Below are 20,858 nucleotides of genomic sequence, written 5' to 3' on the forward strand. Positions count from 1 at the left end.
AAGTGATATACAACCTTTTTTCTTTCCCGTAGTTGTTTGTCAAGGTTAGAATTTCTTGTTAATGATAGTATTGAGTATACTCACCTGACACGACGGCTCCATACCTCGAGGGAACTAACGCTGAGCACATCTGTTTCCCTGGGTTCGCTCTTATCGGAAACGTGATCAGAGTTTGTCAGAGTGACAGCACTTTCGATGGAGTACCACCAACGTGTCAACGTAAGTTGCTCCTTAACTAGTTACACGAAAGCTGTTTAAACTTGTACGCCATTGAAATAATAGAAAGTGAACTAAGAGCATTCATGCAGGTTTAGAGTGTGAGGAGCTGCCACCTCTTGAGAATGGATCAATCTTGTATCACATCGGTACCTCTTCCATAGCAATGTACACGTGTGAGGATGGGTTCTTCCTAGATGGGGATAATGAGAGGAACTGTACCGCTGGAGAGGCAGGAAGTAGAACAGTGTGGGTGTAGACTGGCCAAGAACCACAATGTGTCTGTAAGTTGTGAAAACATGCTGATTGCTCTAATCACATACACAGCTTTGTGTAACGATCTTTCACCACTCGCTAATGGAATGATCATCTACAATGGGTCTGAAGGACCACATAGGACAGTTGCTACGTACACTTGTGATGAAGGGTTCCAGCTCCAAGGAGATGAGATAAGGACCAGGACATGTGAAGATGGAGTGTGGGCGGAAGCTAGTCCTCTTCAGTCTGCACAAGAAGGTATGCTGCGATACGTGAAGATTATAGATCCCTCAAGCTTGTCATAATTATGCCTCGGTGCGCATGCGCAAGCGAGGTATACGGTAGTGTGTTTGTGTGTCTGTGTGTGTGTGTGTGTGTGTGTGTGTGTAGACCGCTACAGCTGCTCAAGGATGAATCAAGTGCAAGTAAGAGTTTCTATAGGCTTCTAGTCATGTTTACTTGGATTTTAATTCGTGGATTTGCAAAATAATACTTCGTTCTCGAGTTATGCCTAGTTTTGCTTACTTGGAATGTCATTGCAGCCTTTTCAGAAGAGTCCGTAGCAAAACTTGCTCTTACTACTCTACTTAGTAGTTAGCTCTGCACTAGAACGCTAGCTATATTGGTAGCTGCAAGGCTCTGCTGACTTGCAGCCAGACTTGAACTTTTGGCATCGATCGTTTTTAACAACAATCATGGTTGAATCATTACCCACTATTCGCATGCAGAAAATTAAAGATGTTCATCATGATAATTGTAATCAATGTGTGTATAAAAGCTAGCTATAGTAGTTTTATGTTATGTAGCTTTGGCACCTCCACCGAGGCATCAGCACCCGCGGTGCTTTCATTATAACAGCACCACTGTGCTCAGACTACTTGCATGGGCATGCATGAACATTGTACGTCTGAAGCACCATGCATTGTGATTGGATCATTGGCTCTTCTACTTGCTCTATTAGTGGCAGTCATTTTTCTGGTTGCTCTGAGGTATCAGAAGTATAAATCACAGACCTCGAGCCATGAAAATAAGCCACCAGATATGTGAGTTTATCAGTCCATTGCTAAGTTTCTCTAGTACTTATTGCTGATGCTGTGAACGTTCAATCTCCCTCACCTTGCATGCAGAAGGCCTGATGTTGCTGATGAGCTTCCTGACCATGACTATGATTATATAAGTGTAGGGAATTTAGAAACTTCCACTGAAATTCCTCAACCCTCTACAGCATGCAGGGGACGGTGCTTCATGAGGTGCAGTTTGAACTAACACCGTGTGAGGCTTATGGGCCTGTGACACTGAGTCCCCATGCACGTTGATATAGTTACTGAACAATGTATATATGCACAGGATACTGTAGTTATAAACTAATGTATTCTTCCATGAACATATTAAAGCTTGTAAAGTTTTTCCAGGTAAGCAATATTCCCTGGCCGTTATTATTTTGTTTTCACATAAACGGTTATTAATTTTCGAAGGGTGATCACATTTTGCAAAATGTCACACTAAAACGCTCTCATAATTATAGCCAACAAACACTCAGCTATTATCACATAATTATTACTCCGACGAGGAGAACATAATTATATTTAAAAGGGACTGTTGCCACCTACACATGCAACGAGGGCTAATTATAATTATGTTTTGGGTATCCTCCTTCACAGGCTTGGGAGACGGGGTGAGGGGATGAAGCTGATGTTGGGGGTGTTACAAGGACATGCTGTTCCTGGGAATGAATGTGAACAATTTCAATTGGGAGGGAGAGGCAGACAGATGCATTCGTGAGCTATGCAAGTCATGATGGAGTTTGTAAGGAATATTGAAGTTTCGCTGGATCAGTGCTATTGTTCCTGTTGCGGATTATATGGCTGCTGGAATAGTCATTTGAAGGTTCCATAGTCGCGTGAGGATCGTGATTCCCAACTGTACCAATATTGATCTTGTGATGTGGGTGTTATACTGTTCTACACTCTAGTAAACAGTTAATAGTTTCGCATCGATCATAAATCCTTTCTTAGTAATAGCATGTGGCTATCTAATAATTACACCAATCAAATAAGTACTAGGACCTGGCTAAATATAGAAATAGATAAATATAGCTAGTACCATAAACTAATAATGATTACATAAATAAACATTACGTAACTAGAATATTACATCCCTCCTTTACTTCGGAGAAAAGAAACAGTTATTAGAGCTCATGCAATCAAGTTCCATATATATTCTGGCCATAACGCTGACAGCTTCGCCTCTGCCTCGTTGGATATCGTCGTTGGACCTGTACTGGTGGTTGTTGCTGAGCTGGTTGAGTTTCGTCTGGACCATTATCAAGTTCATCATCTGAACTTTCATAATCAGCTTCTGGTGTTCTCACAGAGGGTTGTATTCGTTTGAAATGGCTAACGTTTCTCGTGATATCTCTTTCATTTCGAGTTGCCGTTACCATCGAACCTTTGACCTCAATCACCTTGTAAGGGGCAGGATCAAATTTAGTTGTGAATTTGTCCTTCTTCTTCTGGCGTACCAATACAGTGTCACCAATTTGGATGTTAGGCTGACAACTACGAGATCTCTTGTCGGCTCTCTCCTTCATCTTCTTTTTGGCTTGTGTGTCTTTGTCTCGTACCAAAGAATCCACTGGAGTGTCATTTGACATGGTTGCCTCAGGTAGCTTGGTGCCGATCTTTCGGTTGAACAAAAGTTGTGCAGGTGATACTCCTGTTGTACTGTGCGGTGTTGCACGATAATTCAAGAGAAACTGGTAGAGAAACTTCTTCCAATCTCTTCCTTCAGTATGGGCTGATCTATCGCTTTAGTGAGAGGCTTCATGAAGCTTTCTGCCTCTGCATTTCCTTGTGGCCATAGAGGAGTGCTCTTTCGATGTTTAATGCCTTTTTCTTGAGTGTACTGTTTGAACTCTTCTGAGAAGAATGAGGGACCATTGTCACTCTTTAAAACTTTAGGTATTATTCCATGAGTGGAGAAGATTCGATCGAACTTGCTGATGGTTCCTTTTCCAGCCGTGGAGTGAACAATCTCAACTTCCAGAAATATAGAGTATGCATCAATGACTACCATCAGATACTCACCAGTTGGGAATGGTCCGCAAAAATCAATATTCACAGTGTACCATGGTTTGGGTGGCAGTGCTGTCATCTGGAGAGGTGCAGGTGGTGAGTAGGGACTGTTTGCTTGACATGCAATGCAGCTCTGAATGGTTTTCTGAACTTTCTCCTCGATTCCTGGAAACCAGACTTTCTCACGTAGCAGTCTCTTAGTCTTCACTATTCCTTGGTGACCTTCATGGGCAAGGTCGATTGATCTCTGTTGGAGTGAGCTTGGTATCACTATTCAGTTGCCACAGAGGATCAGATTCGATTCTGCATTTACAGCGAGCTCGTCTTTAACTTTGCCAAATAGTTTAGTAGCATCTGATTTCTCATACCACTTTCCAGATTGAATGACGTCCATCAATTCACACAGCGTAGGGTCTGTTTTCACCGCTTCTTGAATCTCTGTCAAGGACATTGCTTTGGGAATTGCATGTAGACATAGGAGGTTGACATAGTCTTCTGCCATTTTCTTAGCCTCGATCCCAGGCCGATCCGTCTCCAATTGAACGCTAGGTCGCCTCCTCGGCCTGGTATTGATTGTATCTGGGCGTGACCGGAAACTGGTAAGTATCAAGCTATGTACTGTAAAATCTTCAGTTCAACAGTTGGCTAAAAATACAGTGATATAATGATATAATGACACTAGAAATTAAAACTCTGTAGAGTGCACAGCAGTACTACGTCCATAATAAATGCAGATGTTTAGAAGCGAAGATCTCAAACAAGAGCTTCCAGAAAGACTTAATAAATACTGCGTTGGATATGCCTGCTAAGCCTTCAGGTGGCATAACAAATATTGTGTGTTCACAGTGCATCAAGAGACAGTAAGTAGAATCCTGACGTCACTGGTCAGGATAGCAACCACAAGTGTTGAAAGAGCCATTCCACGTCAGTAGTTTTAGTGCAGGTAGTTCTATAAGATCGGCCCCTTGGGAAGGACACGAGTGGCACTAGGGCATCCTCTTTCAATGAGTTCACACTCATCAGCTAGGAGGAGTACGACAGGGGTTGGAGGGGAAGATTCCATTTTGCTCCTGTATACAAATTAGTATGAACCATTTCACTGTACATTTTGTAACTCACAGTGATGGTCCACACAAAACTAGCCTCAATCCCAGGCCGCACTTTCTTGAAGGCCGGTGAAGGAGGGCTAACACAACACCAGTGCCAGTGCCGTAATGTCATATCTTGATCCAGATACCAAGGATTGGGCTATAGGCTATAGTGTACAATTTCCAATGATGAAAGGGTATTATTGATATATATCGCTCACCTTGACAATACATCCCAGGCCCAGCCACTTGTGGACACCCCTGAGCATAGTATACAAGAGATCGATGGCCAGAGTCTGAGGATAGACTCTGCCAAGTGTATCTGGCTATCAATGGTCTAATCAAGCGCTTGTATTAAATTGTGTAGTCAATCAAAGGTAGCCAACTGATAGCAGAAACTTGAGAACCTAGGTCTGTTCTTTCACAAGAGTGATGCTCCTTCTTCCTTCGCACAAGACAGCTCCTCACACTCTAGCTAAGCCTATATCTCTGACAAACTAAACTTGCAAAGAATATACCTATGACACGGAGTTCTTTGTGATTTAACGGTGATTTTACGGAGTAAGTATGCTTACATACACTATTAGTGTTTCTATTCGCTCCACCTTGCTCAGGTATTCGCTCTTTTTTAGCGAATACCTGAGCAACCACAGCACACGCCCAGATACAATCAATACCAGGCCGAGGAGGCGACCTAGCGTTCAATTGGAGACGGATCGGCCTGGGATCGAGGCTACCATTTTCTCTGCTCTCTTGGGCTCCTTTAATGTGGTGTGTCGGGAGAGAAAATCGGATGGGTTGTTACTTCCTTTTGTGTGTATCTAATAATTAAGGTGACATATTATCGCGTGTATTAATTTCTGCTATTTCTGCGAATGAGAGTAAAATCGCAAAAATTAGTACTCGCATATAATTGGCCGCCCTCTTGTTTAATGTATCCAGATCGACATTTCGCAAAGAATTATATCGCAAAATGTACAAAACTGTAAAAACGCAAACAAATCTACCTGTGAAAATATGTCACCTTAAACGAGCATGCTGACTATAAAAGGGGCGTGACCTGGGCACTCGAGGCGGAAATGATTAAATATGGCCGCGTGCGGTAAACTCTCTGGCCTCTTTTGCTTCACTGCTCGCTTCATGCACACATGGTTTTACTCTGATACGCCCCTTATAGCCTGCATGTAGCACCTTGGCCGGCTCACGAGATACTTTGTTAAAAAAAAAAAGCAAAAAAAATAGCTGAAAGATGTGACAACTCTTGTTCTCTACCCAAGAAGAAGCGTGCTAGGCATGGTTTTCGGTACCAAATGGAGCTGAATTTCGATACTCAAGATGCAAAGCAGGCTTTTGTAGCTAGGATAGATAGGGCAAAGCGTTCTCTTGCTGCTACAGCTAGAGGCTCATTGCCCTTGGACAGCAGAGAGCTTATTTCTGTCCTGTTGGACAAGTTGGAGCAGGAGCAGGCAGGTGCTGTTCCTGAGAGAGAAGACCTACAATCTGATAAATCCAAAGTCTTCCCAATGTTGGAGAATTCAGGTTTGTGTGTGTACATGTCAATAGCTTTGTATAAAAACGTTACTTCTTGTTCAGGAATATTTACTGGCAATACTGACGCTAGTGATAATTTTTGTGTGAACTGAAGACTTTGCTCCGCTCAGTAACATAAAAATATTCGTCGATAGATAAAAGTACGAAAGTTCACTTGTACTACTGTATGAAGAACTGTGAGCAGTCAGCATACAATCTAAGAAAGAACATTCCGAATATCGTTAAACATTATCAGGTGAGTGTGTATGATAACAAGTTGTCCGTACTCTGTACACCAATAACATTTATAATTGTGTTCTCAGAACGAGCACTCAGATTGTAACGAAGCGTCACCCTGTAAGCGTCCAGGGTACAAGCCCACGAACATAAAACTAGAGGATCCTCTTGCAATCGAGTCATTCATGTCAGCACTAAAAGACACCCTTATTTACAAGAATGCCGAATCATATTGTTGAGTGAGGTTTTTTTCTAATTATTATTAAAATTCCTATGATGTTGTTTTTACAGTGTCGAGACACATTCTGGGTGGAGTCTTTCAATCACCAGCTGCTCACATACATCTCAAAACGTGTACACTTCGGGGCAGCTACATTCAACATGAGAATGAACCTTGCTATTATGGACTGGGTACGTTATGCTGGCAAATAATGTATGTGTGACTGTACATTCATTTGTTTACTTCAGAACGAGAATGTACGTAGAGAGTGTACAAGTGAACGACTGGTTCAGGACATGAGAAGACTGGATCGTAGGACTCCCGTGAGAGTGCTGGTGGAAAAATCGTTCAACTTTGCCGGAGAAATATATGGGAGAATTACGAGCAGCAGAGAAAAGTTGACCTCAGGTAATTATATTTTATGTGCAATCTACATAATTTATTTTACATATAATCTTGCTACATGTATATATATGCAGTGAGTTTGTAGAGGACGTGCAACCTGAGCAATCAGATGAGCCAGTAGATGAAAACGAGGACCTAGTAAATGATGGTGTGCATGTACTTGACGAAGATCTTTATGAAGACATATAAAGTAAGTACGTATCCGTGCACATTTTGACTAGCCAATCAGCATTTTACATTGCATTTTGCATAATTAAACAATAAAAGAAGTAGAAGACTGGAAGTCTGTGTATGGAACTCCATCTGGATTCGGAAATCTTTCACGCACCTCCTGGAAAAGGTATATAGCAATTGATCGTACTTGCACTGTAAAGTGGGCATCATTTAAAACTTACTCTCAATACACAGTCAGGCATCACATCCCTCTTGTCATGTGCACTGGTTTTTTGGTCACTTTATATGCCATATATAGAGGGTGATTCCATACCCCCAACTCACCTAGCAGCGTCCAATACTTGCGGTATAGTTTGAAGCGCTTCACCATATTCCCCAAATTAGGTGCAGCGCTTCCAATCAGCCAGCTGGGTGGTCTGGCTCTGACACACGGTGACAGGTGGCAGTACGGGCAGGGACCCTCTCCGTTCAAGACCGGAGGATTATCGTGATCATACCCTCCGGGACCTAGGGAAAGTACCACTAAGTGATCGTTATCCATATCACGTGATATTAATTCCTCTAGAATTACCTCTCTTTGGCCTCTTCGCTGGAGGGGGAGCAGCTTCACCACTGGCACTGGATGTATTACACCTGCCTGACACTGATGGTAGTTTAATTGTATTTGAAATAATCATTCTAATATTTACTTTCCAGTGTTACCTTCAGATGGCGCCGAATCAATTTCATCAAGAGTGACGTCGGGGAACAGCGCAAGCAACTTCTGGAACTCCTCCAGAAAGTGCACTGGAGGATGCTGGCTGTACCGTACCTGAAGCTGAATAGATGTACATTTTATCTTCTTTCTTATTTATGTAATGGCCTTCTGTGGTACCTTGAGTCTTGCTTGTTCATTGTTAGTAGCCATTATGTGTTTTTTGTTTGCTTGTGTAAAAAAACCACGTGCATGTATCCCCACCCTGGTATATAAAATACGCATGCTTGTTTTAGAGCCGTTCATATCGTTTGAAAGGGCTATAAAGCGGGAAAAGAAACGAGAGCTATTTACAGATATTTGAATGTTGGAGCTGCGGTCAAAGGTCTGCCAGGGCACGGGCCTTTTGTACCGCAACAGGCGGAAGTGAATCTAAACATTAACTGCGCCTTATAAAGCCAACATGCTCGTTTAATTAAGGTAGGTTGAATCATTCAAAGTTGAATGTTGAAGTGAGTACTCACACCACTAAACCACAAAGCTGATACAACTGTAAGTGGCTGTCACAGCCTGTCAGTGTGATGATGCCCATGCATGATAATACACAGCACTGGTCACTACATGTGTGGGTGTTCATCTAGATGCATATTCAAATGACTTGAGGTGCAGAGTGTTGCTACACTACTTAAGCAAACCAAGTAAGAGAATTAATGTACATCAGCAAAAGTACTGTAAAAGAATAGAGCATTTGTTCGGGAGAAGTGGAGATGTCGAGCCAAAGTAGCAAAGGCATGCATGGTCCTCATCCTATGTTGAATTCGTAACAGTGCTACAGATACTCTTTGAAAATCTAGGCACTTACTTAGGAGAAGTTCAAGCAAAGATACACATACATTTGTACATAATTATGAAGCTTGTGGGTAGATCATAATCATGATCAGCTTTGTTTTGTGGTTTAGTGGTGTGAGTACTCACTTCAACATTCAACTTTGAATGATTCAACCTACTTGAAAAGTACTGTAAGTACTAGGACCTGGCTAAATATAGAAATAGATAAATATAGCTAGTACCATAAACTAATAATGATTACATAAATAAACATTACGTAACTAGAATATTACAGGTGTCATGCCTGAACACACAACCTTTTGGAGCAGAGCAAGCACTCATCAGAATGAAATAATTTTCCACGGTGACGCTACACTGTTTAGGGAATTCTTATTGTGGTTATAAATAGTTGACTTTGTAGTTGTCATGCATTATCTATAATATCATTAGCCACATTATATACACAATGACGAGTTGTTTACCACTGGCCACTGGAATTGGAAGCTACCCAAGGTCACCCCATTGAGTACTATAGGCCATCTGCCTGTTGGTTTACTCTAAGATAATGCTTCATTGTGCAACATTCTTGCACTGATTGATTGTATTAGGTAGCCCATAGGAGAATGCTATTGTGCGGGACAGATGCTTCGAGTAACTTTGACCTGCTTTGAAGCGTTTTCACTGCAAGTAATAATTCAGCAGCCGTTTGCATTAGTTAAAAAAAAAACAGTTTGCTTTGCTTAGTCATCAGTTTTATAGCAAACCAATAACAAACATTACAGTTATTACTAAGTGTTGCATTCCACTTCCAATACAGTCTCGTAGCTCTGTATACTAGTTAACATTTAACAGGTTAGAGCCAGTATTGGTGCATTGCCGCATATACATTTAACCTGCATAATCTCATACCTTGCATGCAGGCTTAATTTACAACTTATAGTGTTTTCCATTCATTCTACGTGAAGAACAGCGCACGTTGCTTAGATATTGCTGTCTGATACACAATGTGCCTGAGGTTAAACTACCACAACACATGCAGTGAATGCATCATTGTGGCTTCATTTCCTGTGTAGTGAAGTGCATGTAGGCTGTCATGCATTTTAGTCATTTCCATTCCTCCAGTCAGTCATTATCTGCTCTGAGCAGGTATCACAAAGAGTTGAGACCAAGATGGAACGTTTGCTACTGTCACTGGCTATCTTTCTCATCAGCACATCAGCTGGTATGCTACACAGTATTGTAGCTATAATATATAAGTATTTCTTGGAGTCTGAAAAAGGATTATATAGATTACTATGTGTGTGTATTACTCTGTACATGCAGCTATATGGCTCAAGGCATAAGGATTATATAGATTACTATGCATGTGTGTATTATTATGTGTACTAAGTATTTGCTTGTTTAATCCCATGCTTGTGTATACTGCATGCAGTTACAGTGGCGGATCCAGGGGGGGATCCCAGGGTGCCGCCATGGATCCCCGCTTTCAGACTAAGCTATTGTGGCTTTACTACAGCTACCAGCTAGCTATTTATCAGTATTGTAGCTATTTATCAGTATTGTAGCTTGATTCAATGATTGTACCTGTTGTTCTGATGCATCAACTGCCAAAGGAGTGTTCAGGTTAGCCTAGGTTAGCTAGTTGACTGTTCGTGGCAGAGCTAGCTAGCTCTACGCAAGTTTATTATGGGACTTCCCCTGGGATTTTACCTAGTCACGTGTGACGGGAAGTGGGCGTAACCCCAAAAATTTCGCGCTTGACTGCAGATCTTCTTAGTGAGGTCTGCAACAACGTATGCACAGAACCAGAACTGTTACCGGTTACAGGGGAGAACCTAGCAGGAGCAAGTACCAATACACAACCGGGTGCACGCCTAGACATTGCAGCCAATGGAGTATGGGGTGGCTCCTTTGAAAGAACTTATTTTGATGTCAGGGTATTTAACCCACACGCTGCATCCAACAGACACACCGACCCTCAAACAGTCTACCACAAGCACGAGCAAATAAAGAAAAGGGCCTATGAACAAAGAATTCTTGACATCAAACAGGCATCCTTTTCCCCATTAGTCCTCTCTGCAACAGGAGGCTTAGCTCGTGAAGCAACCACCTTCTACAAGAGACTTGCTTCGATGTTAGCATCTAAATGGGACCAATCATATAGCAGTACACTATGCTGGCTCCGTTGCCGACTAACCTTTTCCCTCCTTCGCTCATCGATTCAAGCCATCAGAGGGTCCAGATCGTCAAGTGGACACCCCTTTAAATCTGGGGCCATCGACCTGGTGATCTCGGAGACCCACCTCCACCAATAAACCGAACCTTTGCATGTACCCTTAATCCTCTCTATTTTCTGTACCCTCCACCTTTCATTGTGTCTACATAGAAGTCCATTCCCCTGTATACACTACCTTACATGCTATTATTAAAAAAAAAAAAAATTTCGCGCTACGCGCGACTTTCACTACTCGCACTGCACGCTCGTAGTTTGGAACCCCCCTTTCATATTTCCTGGATCCGCCACTGAGTTATACAAGGTTAAGCTGCTCAGCCACTCAATTATCTTATGCCTTGAGCCATATAGCTGCATGTACAGAGGGATACGGTAAAGCTGACTGTGTATGTGTGTGTGTGTGTCGATTCCAGCTGTAACTGCTCAACGGTTGCAAAACTATAGGCTTCTAACCACGTTCTCTTGGATTTAGATTTGTAGATTTGCAAACTAAAGCTCCTTTCTCGAGTTTGACTCACAGTGAAGGCTGTTGCAGTTTTGCACATAACAGTTTTGCACAGTTTTGCTTCATAATCTTTTATGGCATCATCTGTTCTCACAAACTTTCTATTCAACATATGAGTTAGCCTTGCACTAAAGCGCTATAGCTGTTTGTTAGCTACAATTATAAGAGTCAGGAAAGAGCTGCAAAGCTGCATGCCTACACTGTACTGCCAAAGCAGCTCTTCTGACCTCACTGCAGATCCACCCTCTTTTTAAAAATGCACTCTTTCACACTGTAGATCAATACATGCTTCTATCCTTGAAAATCGTTCATCAGCCATCAGATAGACTTCAGTTTAGCTCCTCTTCCGTATATGACTGTGTGTGTTCATTGTCAAATTGCAAACAACAATACAAAGCAAACACTCTAATACCTTGAGCAAAGCAAACCAAGGTGAGGAGAGGCACAGCACAGCACAGCTTGCATCACTCGTTATACTTATTATCATTGTGCATGTACATATCTATATAATTGTTGCTGGTTGCATGCAGCTCAGGCCCAATTCACTGGATGCTTCACTGATCCTGGCTGTGCTACTCTTGTTGTGGGGGGACCTTCTTCCAATGCTGAGGACTGTTGTGTCAATAATAATGCAGGACTGTATTTCAATAATGGTAGTCATTGCCTCCAGTGCATAGGTAAGTGTTAATTTTTAGCTTGGAATGTTTTGCTTTACATTCGTGAACATAATTATGCATACTGTTGTTTATATTTATATTCAGGTGCGTATAGCCAGGGGGGGTGCTAGGGGTGCTCAAGCAGCATCCTCATCCAGGTACAAAACAAAAGAAATGATTATCTGAACACCCCCTTCTCTTCCAGATCTTGCTGCAGTTAGCTAGCTAGTAGGCAAACAAAATGATCTAGTCTTTAAACTGTGAGCTAAATCTATAAACTAGTTCTCTTTCGTAGCTAAATAGGCTTCTCTATGCAAATAGAAGATTGGACCACGCCCAACTAAGCAGATAAGTTTATGACGTCACTAATAAGAGGTGTGGCTTCCGGTCAACCAAATTTCGGCGCTGCGCGGCTAAAAATCAAGCGCTTTGCGCCGTCATTATTTTATCTATAATAGCACCCTCTTCTTCAAAATCCTGGCTACGCCCCTGATATTGATAACCATTATTTAACTAGCCAAGCCGTTTAATGGTGATTGTATCTAATTACGCAGTGTACGGCTTTGGCTCAGACACCTTCACTAGCCCAGAGGCCCAATCACTTTACCAAGTTCCATTTGCATACTTCAAGGGTCCATCTAATGCACAGCTTAGGGTAGCCATTGGTTACAATGGAGAAGGAACAGGTATTGTTATAGTATATAATGTAAATATATTGGAGTTTATGTTGCTTACTTCCACACTAACAGCTTCAGAAGAGGAGTTTGGTATAGGCCAGAGTGTTGTTTCTCTAGCTCTCAACCCTGGCGGAACTACCGCCATCACCTTCCAAGCCGACAGAGTGGCATTGGAACCAGATGAGACTTTTGTGTTGGAGTTGGAACTGCTTAATGTGGCAAATGTTGCAAGGGACGATTTTGAATCATCTTTACAAAATGTTTTCTTTCGGAGTAGGCAGGAGTTTATTATACAAGATAGCACTGGTAAAAAATGTACAATTCATTTTAAATCATGCAAATCACGCAATTCTGATTAATTATTATTAGCCCTCGTTTTTCGGCTGAGGGAAAGCGACCGAGTTGTGGATGAAGGGGATAGGTTCATCCCCGTTGAGGTGACAGTGGCCAATGAGGTAGAACTGGCCTCCGATATCTCACTAGTTCTGACACCAATGATCGCCACTGAAGATTTTAGGCCTCTACCAACTACCAGACCATTTGCACTAGCAAACAATTGTAAGCTCTGCTGTAACGTTATTCATTATTATCACTCTGACCATAGTTTCAGACAGGATAGATTTCTTTACTACACCCATCACACTGAATTTTACGGGTGGTGGGGAAATTCTTTTGGCTGGAGATGTACTGATATATGATGATCTGATTGACGAAGCCTTGGAGTATTTTGTGGTTACTTTAACTTTTCAAGATCCTGATAATGTGCCACCATTAGCTTCAATTGAAAGCAGTGGCGGCGATATAATTCGCATCGACATTATAGACAACGATGGTGAGTTAACTATAATTATATAGTATAATTATATCATGTAGATGAGTGAATGAAAACTTGACAATATCATGTACACAGATATCTTTATTGGGTTTGCTCTACCAAATACAACATATCCGGAGGTAGAAGCCGATCACCGAATTCAAATTATCAAAGGAGAAGGCAATGTCACTGAACAAATCATCCGTATTGTTGTTAATTTGTTTCAATCTGCTCCAGAGGGTCTTGGAAATGCCCTTCCCTCAGCTGATGGAGAAGATAACGATTTCTCATTTCCACCATTTGTTATTGAATCAATAGGACCAGAGGACAATGAAGTGTTTATAAATTTTAATATATTTTCGGACGAACTGCCTGAGGTAACAGAAGCTGCTCAACTCAGACTAAGTCTACCCGCTGATGGAACGTTCCCAAGATTTGAGACCCTCCCCCAATACCCTGAATTCTTCATCATTATTGAGGATGATGACCGTGAGTTATAACTATATACAGTGTAATATAATTAGGCTTACCTTTCAGGATTCCGCATTGGCTTCGAGAACACCTCGTACATAGTTAATGAAAGGATTGGATTTCTGAAAGTGTGCGTGGTAATGTTTGAACCTCCAGAGGACACTTCACTTGGAACATTAACCGTCAGTATTGGAGTTGAAACTGTACAAGGCACAGCAGGTATAGTGTGTAGAGATGCTGTTACAACACTGTCTATTTGATTCACAGATGGAGATGACTATATGGAAGTGACTGGAGCCCGTTTTGCATTTTTTTTATTCTTTAGCGATACCAATCGTCGAAGTTGCTTCATGGTTGAAATAACGGAGGACAATCGTTACGAATTTGAAGAGCAATTTTCTCTTCGATTTATTGAGCTTGAAGGCAGCAGTTTACCTGACAACCTTGTACTCGATCCAGCTCGCAGTAACATCACAATTTTGGACAATACCGGTAAATTGTGGTAGTGATTCCTTAACCTTAGTTATATAGTTGCTGACCCATACATATACAGAGGTGACTGTTGGTTTCATCAACCCACCATACTCTGCCAGGGAGGACGAAGGACCAATGATATTCACTGCGGGAGTGACTGGTGACCACATACTAGAAAGAGATATTGAGTTGTCCTTTTCGACTGTGGATGGTCTGATAGCAGGTGAGAATCTTGATGCATTAAAATTAATGATAGCAGGTGAGAAGAGTTATCATTTTTTTATGGTGCCGCTCAGTTATAATGTTTACATTTACCACACACACACACACACACACACACACACACACACACACACACACACACACACACACACACACACACACACACCCACATCCACATGCACCCACCCACACACACACACCCACACACACACCCACACACACACCCACACACACACACACACACACACACATCCACATGCACCCACCCACCCACCCACACCCACACACACCCACACACATCACACACACACACACACACACACACACACACACACACACACACACACACACACACAGATTTTGCTGCTTTTGCTGGTGTGGACTATATTTCGGTTATCAACATGCAAATCATTCTAAGTGCAGGCATGCAAAGCATAAATATTGCAGTTGAATTGATCAATGATACAATATTTGAGAATAATGAAATGTTTCAAGGTATACTAACCATCATTAGTGAGGAGAGAGTGTCCCTGGATCCAGGCACTGCCAGCGCTACCATCATCGAGGACGAAGGTATGTACATGTATATACACACTATGCTGTATTTTCAGCTACTCATAATTATTATACAATGGAGGCAAAATTTAAGTTTCTGTTTCGTTTGCGTAGTACGCTGATTAGATTTACGCCTGCAGACATTCTTCTCTGTGGTTTCGTGGTTACACTCACAGCATGTAGCAATTGCCAGTAGTTTAATGACATGTACGTACAGCCGGTTTGACTGGTATTTGAGAGGATGTGTGCTCAAACTTGGGCATGCAGATTTTTTTTTGCAAGTGATACACAACCTTTTTTCTTCCGTAGTTGTCTGTCAAGAGTTGGAATTGCTTGTAAATGGTAGTATTGAGTACTCACCTAACATGACGGCTCCATACCTCGAGGGAACTAACGCTGAGCACATATGTTCCCCTGGATTTGTTCTTATCGGAAACGTGATCAGAGTTTGTCAGAGTGACAGCACTTTCAGTGGAACACCACCAACGTGTCAACGTAAGTTATTACTTCATTAGTTAGATGAAAGCTACGAATTTGCATTCTTATACATAAGAATACTGACAATCTTTGTTCGTTGCAGCCATTCAGTGTAATGTCCTCGACGAAATTGAGAATGGATTCATCACCTACGCTCCCGACGTTACACCTAACTATGATCTGGGCACTGTGGCCTTTTACGCCTGTGATGCTGGGTTTTTTCTGGACATCTCCCTAGGGTCTACATTTAGAATGTGTGTGGATGATGATGGACTGGATGCTATTGGAGTGTTTGATAACCAAGCTCCAAGATGTGTCCGTAAGTAATTGAGTAATTTGTAAGTCATTTTGTAAGATTGAGATCACAGATAGCTACCCTTTAGATGTACCTAGCATAATAATTATGTTGTGTGATTCATTTGACATGTTCTTTATTCTCAATACAGCTATCGAGTGTCCTGTTCTGCCCGTTTTCGCCAATGGAATAATTATCTATGCCACAGACGTTACCTCTGACTTTGACCTCGGTACTACAGCAACGTATAGCTGCAATGAAGGCTACACTTTAGATATCTCTATTGGTGTTGAAGTGAGGACGTGTATTGACGATGGAGACAATGATGCTGTGGGAGTGTTTAGTGACCAGGCGCCTGCTTGTGTTCGTAAGTATACTGCAGCTTAGATCTCTTTTATAACAACATACGATATTCAAGCTACCAAATTCATAAAAATTATAAATATGAGTGCCAATAATAGCTAATAAAAACGACTGTATGATGTACAAGACTGTGTGTTTAATTTCTTTTAATTTTAGGCATTCAGTGCACTCCTCTATCTGGCATACCAAATGGCATGATTGAATATGGTCCAGACACGACTGCTAACTACATGCTCGGGACAAATGCCACTTATATTTGCAATGACGGGTTTTTCTTGGACCTATCTGTCGGAAATGAGATCAGAACTTGCGAGGATGATGATGGATTGGACGATCTAGGAGAGTTCACTGGCTCACAACCAACCTGTGTCCGTAAGTATACTCTGTCATATTAATGAAAACATCTGTCTCAAACTAGCTGTAAAATTTTGGAACTCCATGTATGGTCAAATTGGCTATATCTCAATTAAAATTAATGTCTCTTCAGAAAGTCATAAAATCATTGAAATTGGATCCAGTTGCAGCTGAAAGAGTAACTGAACCATTGATTAAACCGTGGGGTGGATTGAACAGCCGTAACTATGATCCAATGTTAACAATTTTCTGATTTTAGAAAGTACATTTTGGTAATCGCATTGGTGTATTATAGCCTCATGTACCACTGACTTTATGTACACCTACTTTATACACAGGGATGCATGGGGTGTTCTATAATGCTGTTGTAGTATTTTGTGTGGTACAAAATTCGTTTGTTTTTACAGGTATTGAGTGTCTTCCCCTCGACCTTATTACCAATGGAGTCATCACCTACGCTCCCGACATAACATCTAACTATGATCTGGGCACTGTGGCTACTTATGCCTGTGATGCTGGGTTTTTTCTGGACCTCTCCCTAGGGGGATCTGAGATGAGAACTTGTTTTAATGATTTGGATAATGATGCAGAGGGAGTGTTTAGTGGACAAGCCCCAAGATGTATTCGTAAGTGATTTTATTACTGCCTTGTTGCCTTTACTGCATGGCTTACTGGACTCACAGTGTTTACTGAACTGCATTTTTGGAACGTGTTTGCCGCAATTTTATATACGGTACTGTTAGATACTGCTGACACTTGGTAAATATTCTCTTTTCTGAACACAGGTATTGAGTGTCTTCCACTCGACCCTATTAACAATGGAGTCATCACTTACGCTCCCGACACCACATTTAACTATGATCTGGGCACTGTGGCTACTTATGCCTGTGATGCTGGGTTTTTTCTGGACCTCTCCCTAGGGGGATCTGTGACTAGAACTTGTTTTGATGATTTGGATAATGATGCAGAGGGAGTGTTTAGTGGACAGGAACCAAGATGTATCCGTAAGTTGTCAGCTTATTATAATTATTTCTTCGCTCAATGCATGTACTTACATAATTACGTGATTGTATGACCATAAAATTATTCCTATGCAGCCATTGAGTGTCTTTCCCTTGGACAAGTTACCAATGGTATGATCACCTACGCTCCCGATACCACATCTAACTATGACCTGGGCACCGTGGCTACATACACTTGCAATGAAGGCTATAGGCTGGATATTACCCAGGGAGGATCTGAGACGAGAACCTGTATTGACGATTTGAATGGCGATGCTGTGGGAGTGTTCACTAACCTGCCTCCAAGATGTGTCCGTAAGTGATAGTATGACAAATGTTGTGTATACTAGCTATTATAATTATACGAGTACAGTACATTATTTCCCTAGCACAGTACCACATGCACATTTACATACCTTGTACATGCACATAGACGCGCATGCGCGCACACGCACACACACACACGCAGTTATCAACGTCGTTCGAGTCAACGACACTGTGATTGGAGACCCCCTCATGACCGTTCCCCTCTATGTTCAAAACAAGTCAGTCATAATGCCGCTGGGGGATAACGATCTTATTCATCTCTGTTTCGAAGTTCATGGCAATTCAGACGCGTACTTTAACCTTGTGAGTGACGATTGTGTCAGTGTCAATGCTCACTACCAACAAATTGCTGCTGGGGAAGATATAAACATTGTTGATGATATTTCAGTTCGAGCAGTTGCTAGCGACGGGTCTTGTCACAATATCACAGTGCTGCTGGATCAGTGTACAGCTACAGTGGACGGTGTGGTGATTAATAATATGTATTCGATGAACAATATTATGGTGAGAAAGTATCCTTCCAGAGTGCGTATAGCTGTTCCAAACTGCGGCTCTGCTAGAGGATTGGTCATGTGGGTCATGTGTCAGACGCAAACTTTCTGGAGCACCGATCGTACTAACGCTGATGGAACCGAATTCACTTTCCAAGGAGAAGCAATTCGTTTTGTGGTTGCCCGCGGACTGAATCTCCGTGAAGAATCACACGGTATTCTCGGTGAGTTAGTGTATAATCGTACGTAGATTGTGATCACTGATTAAATTATACTCTTACTCTTTCCACAGGCCAATTCTGGAATATCCCTATCCAAGTGGTGCCTTATAGCGGACCTTTCACAGAGCCTCAAGTCGAAGATGACGTTGCCACCTTCAGCGTAATTATCAATTCCCCAGGCGATTCCCCTAGGCAATTTATTGCCTGGTTGCGATTCCCTAGCTGGGAATACGAAAGACGAATGTATTGTCTGTATGCCGGAGATGGGCACGCTGGTAGTGTGTATGAGGTGCCGGCTGGTCCTGCTAATGGACCCGTGATCGAGGGAATTTACACAAACTATATTGTTTCTGGACAGTTCGAAACCGATTTTGAGTACAATCAATTCGATTCTAATATGTGTTTGTAGTTGAACCTTTCAATTTACTGTTTAACATTTTTTCGATGGTAACACTTGTAGTTATGTACTAGAACTTTTTATAGCTAGTCTATAATAGTATTATTGAATTACGTATGCTGTGTGGTGTGTGCTTCAATGATATTGCTTTCTCCTAAATCGTACTTGCGCAGGCGCTTGTGCATCTCTTATATTCGTGCACTGTTGTGTGTGTACGATTGTATGGTACTCACAATCCACACACTATATATGTATATATTTCTCATGCATTTCTACAGTTACCTTGATGACAGTCAACGATACCGTATCTGGAGATCCTCTCTTCTCCGTGCCACTAAACGTGCCCGACAAGACTTTGATCATGAATGTTGGAGAGAACGACCCTATTAATCTATGCTTTGAGGTGCACGGTGACGATGGTGGTTTGTTCAACCTTGTCAGTGATGCTTGTGTCAGCGTGAATGCTCGCTACGCTAGAGTTATACCAAATGAGGATATCAACATCATTGACGCTATATACGTGCGAGCTACAGATGCAAATGGAACTTGTAGGAATATTGAAGTTTCCCTGGACCAGTGCAGTGCATCTATTGATAACGTCACTGTCACGGATTATATGAATGCTGGAATAACTGTTCGAAGGTTTCGTAATCGTGTGAGGATCGTGGTTTCCAACTGTGCCGATATCGATCTTGTGATGTGGGTGTCATGTCTGAACACAACCTTCTGGAGCAGAGCAAGCACTGACGAGAATGAAATCATTTTCCATGCTAATAATATTCGGTTCGTGATTGCTAGAGGACTGGACCTTGCTGAACGGTCGCACGGATTGCTGGGTGAGTAGGAATTATAGTATCTATGTATAGTTATAATAGGTATAATTATAGGGGTATAGAAAGATGGTAATCTACAGTCATGTGGGTGATTTACGATGTGTAAAAGTGTTGATTGATATGGTATGTTTCTGATAGTGCAATAATTATTATTTTCATTGTGCAGGTCAATTCTGGAACGTCCCTATCCAAGTACAGCCCTACACTGGACCTGTGCAGGATGGAGTCAACAGCGACGGCTACTATGTCGTAACCACCAACCATCCCAACGAGCCGCCGCGATCTTTCGTTGGCTGGCTCTGGCCTCTAACCTGGGAGTACAAAATGGAGTACTGTCTCTATGCTGGACAAAACCAGGCCGCTCCTCTGTACGAGATCCTCGACGATACTGTTAATAGTCCGGTGATATTCGGGGAGTACACTGACTACATAGTGGACTCACCGTACGCCACTGACTTCAGCTACAGCCATTTCGAGGAGTCCAGATGTGCAGCCTAACACAACTTTTATGCAATAATTGTGTGTATAGATTTTAGTCGAAAAAACTACAAAATTAACAATTAGTTTGTACATGAGTGAATGTGAGTAATGCTATAATTATTCTGATGAACGTTTGAATCATTATTATAAAATTGTTTCATGATCATGTGAGTGTATGGTTAGCTATTCATTAAGTAATTATACTAAGTATTATAATTATTGTTTGTCAAGATCTGTTAGTCCATATAATTTGCATTTCATGGCGCTTTACGGTACACGAAGTGAGTA

General features: G+C 41.8%; 4 protein-coding genes and 1 long non-coding RNA gene across 12 annotated transcripts in view; 3 read left to right on the forward strand and 2 right to left on the reverse strand.

Moving 5' to 3' along the window:
* The window catches only part of LOC135335843 (uncharacterized), a gene marked incomplete in the record, with an annotated part of 743,773 nt that overhangs the window by 560,058 nt on the left and 162,857 nt on the right, over nucleotides 1-20,858 (forward strand).
* Nucleotides 1-20,858, reverse strand: part of LOC135335856 (uncharacterized) — a 62,449-nt gene that overhangs the window by 18,731 nt on the left and 22,860 nt on the right. The window lies entirely within an intron of this gene.
* On the reverse strand, nucleotides 4,062-5,367 carry LOC135336151 (uncharacterized). Its single transcript, XR_010394767.1, has 3 exons — nucleotides 4,858-5,367; nucleotides 4,668-4,803; nucleotides 4,062-4,618 (listed from the first exon to the last, which is right to left on the reverse strand). It is a non-coding gene; the product is annotated as an uncharacterized LOC135336151 (long non-coding RNA).
* Nucleotides 5,710-8,126, forward strand: LOC135336085 (uncharacterized). Of its 2 annotated transcripts, none has more exons than XM_064531875.1 (9): nucleotides 5,710-6,175; nucleotides 6,230-6,422; nucleotides 6,490-6,637; nucleotides 6,695-6,814; nucleotides 6,872-7,031; nucleotides 7,103-7,218; nucleotides 7,296-7,368; nucleotides 7,587-7,851; nucleotides 7,899-8,126. In XM_064531875.1, the coding sequence occupies exons 3-6, from the start codon at nucleotides 6,623-6,625 to the stop codon at nucleotides 7,111-7,113; spliced, it is 306 nt and encodes a 101-aa protein (XP_064387945.1). In that variant the 5' UTR covers nucleotides 5,710-6,175; nucleotides 6,230-6,422; nucleotides 6,490-6,622; the 3' UTR covers nucleotides 7,114-7,218; nucleotides 7,296-7,368; nucleotides 7,587-7,851; nucleotides 7,899-8,126. The 2 variants fall into 2 exon arrangements, 1 of the variants encoding a protein (XP_064387945.1); XR_010394679.1 differs by having other exon boundaries at nucleotides 5,714-6,175; nucleotides 6,490-6,642.
* LOC135335869 (uncharacterized) lies at nucleotides 9,802-20,704 on the forward strand. Of its 2 annotated transcripts, none has more exons than XM_064531496.1 (20): nucleotides 9,802-9,946; nucleotides 11,993-12,139; nucleotides 12,673-12,804; nucleotides 12,868-13,101; nucleotides 13,165-13,353; nucleotides 13,400-13,627; nucleotides 13,706-14,098; nucleotides 14,147-14,299; nucleotides 14,348-14,572; nucleotides 14,634-14,777; nucleotides 15,134-15,349; nucleotides 15,641-15,826; nucleotides 15,912-16,127; nucleotides 16,255-16,470; nucleotides 16,623-16,838; nucleotides 17,228-17,446; nucleotides 17,606-17,824; nucleotides 17,918-18,136; nucleotides 19,536-20,093; nucleotides 20,257-20,704. In XM_064531496.1, exons 1-20 carry the CDS (start codon nucleotides 9,895-9,897, stop codon nucleotides 20,586-20,588), a joined length of 4,494 nt encoding a protein of 1,497 aa, XP_064387566.1. In that variant the 5' UTR covers nucleotides 9,802-9,894; the 3' UTR covers nucleotides 20,589-20,704. The 2 variants fall into 2 exon arrangements, with proteins under 2 accessions (XP_064387566.1, XP_064387565.1); XM_064531495.1 differs by lacking the exons at nucleotides 19,536-20,093; nucleotides 20,257-20,704 and adding exons at nucleotides 18,291-18,863; nucleotides 18,932-19,416.

Source organism: Halichondria panicea, chromosome 5 (genome assembly GCF_963675165.1).
Source record: "Halichondria panicea chromosome 5, odHalPani1.1, whole genome shotgun sequence".
Classification (NCBI taxonomy): Eukaryota; Metazoa; Porifera; class Demospongiae; order Suberitida; family Halichondriidae; genus Halichondria; species Halichondria panicea.

Excerpts from the sequence above, each read along its gene's own strand:
- LOC135335869 (XM_064531495.1), top strand. The coding sequence starts at position 9,895 with ATGGAACGTTTGCTACTGTCACTGGCTATCTTTCTCATCAGCACATCA. Across the intron at positions 14,573-14,633 it reads CACAATTTTGGACAATACCG|AGGTGACTGTTGGTTTCATC; the intron begins GTAAATTGTGGT and ends ATACATATACAG. Across the intron at positions 17,825-17,917 it reads ACAGGAACCAAGATGTATCC|CCATTGAGTGTCTTTCCCTT; the intron begins GTAAGTTGTCAG and ends ATTCCTATGCAG.
- LOC135336085 (XM_064531875.1), top strand. Across the intron at positions 6,815-6,871 it reads ACCTTGCTATTATGGACTGG|AACGAGAATGTACGTAGAGA; the intron begins GTACGTTATGCT and ends TGTTTACTTCAG.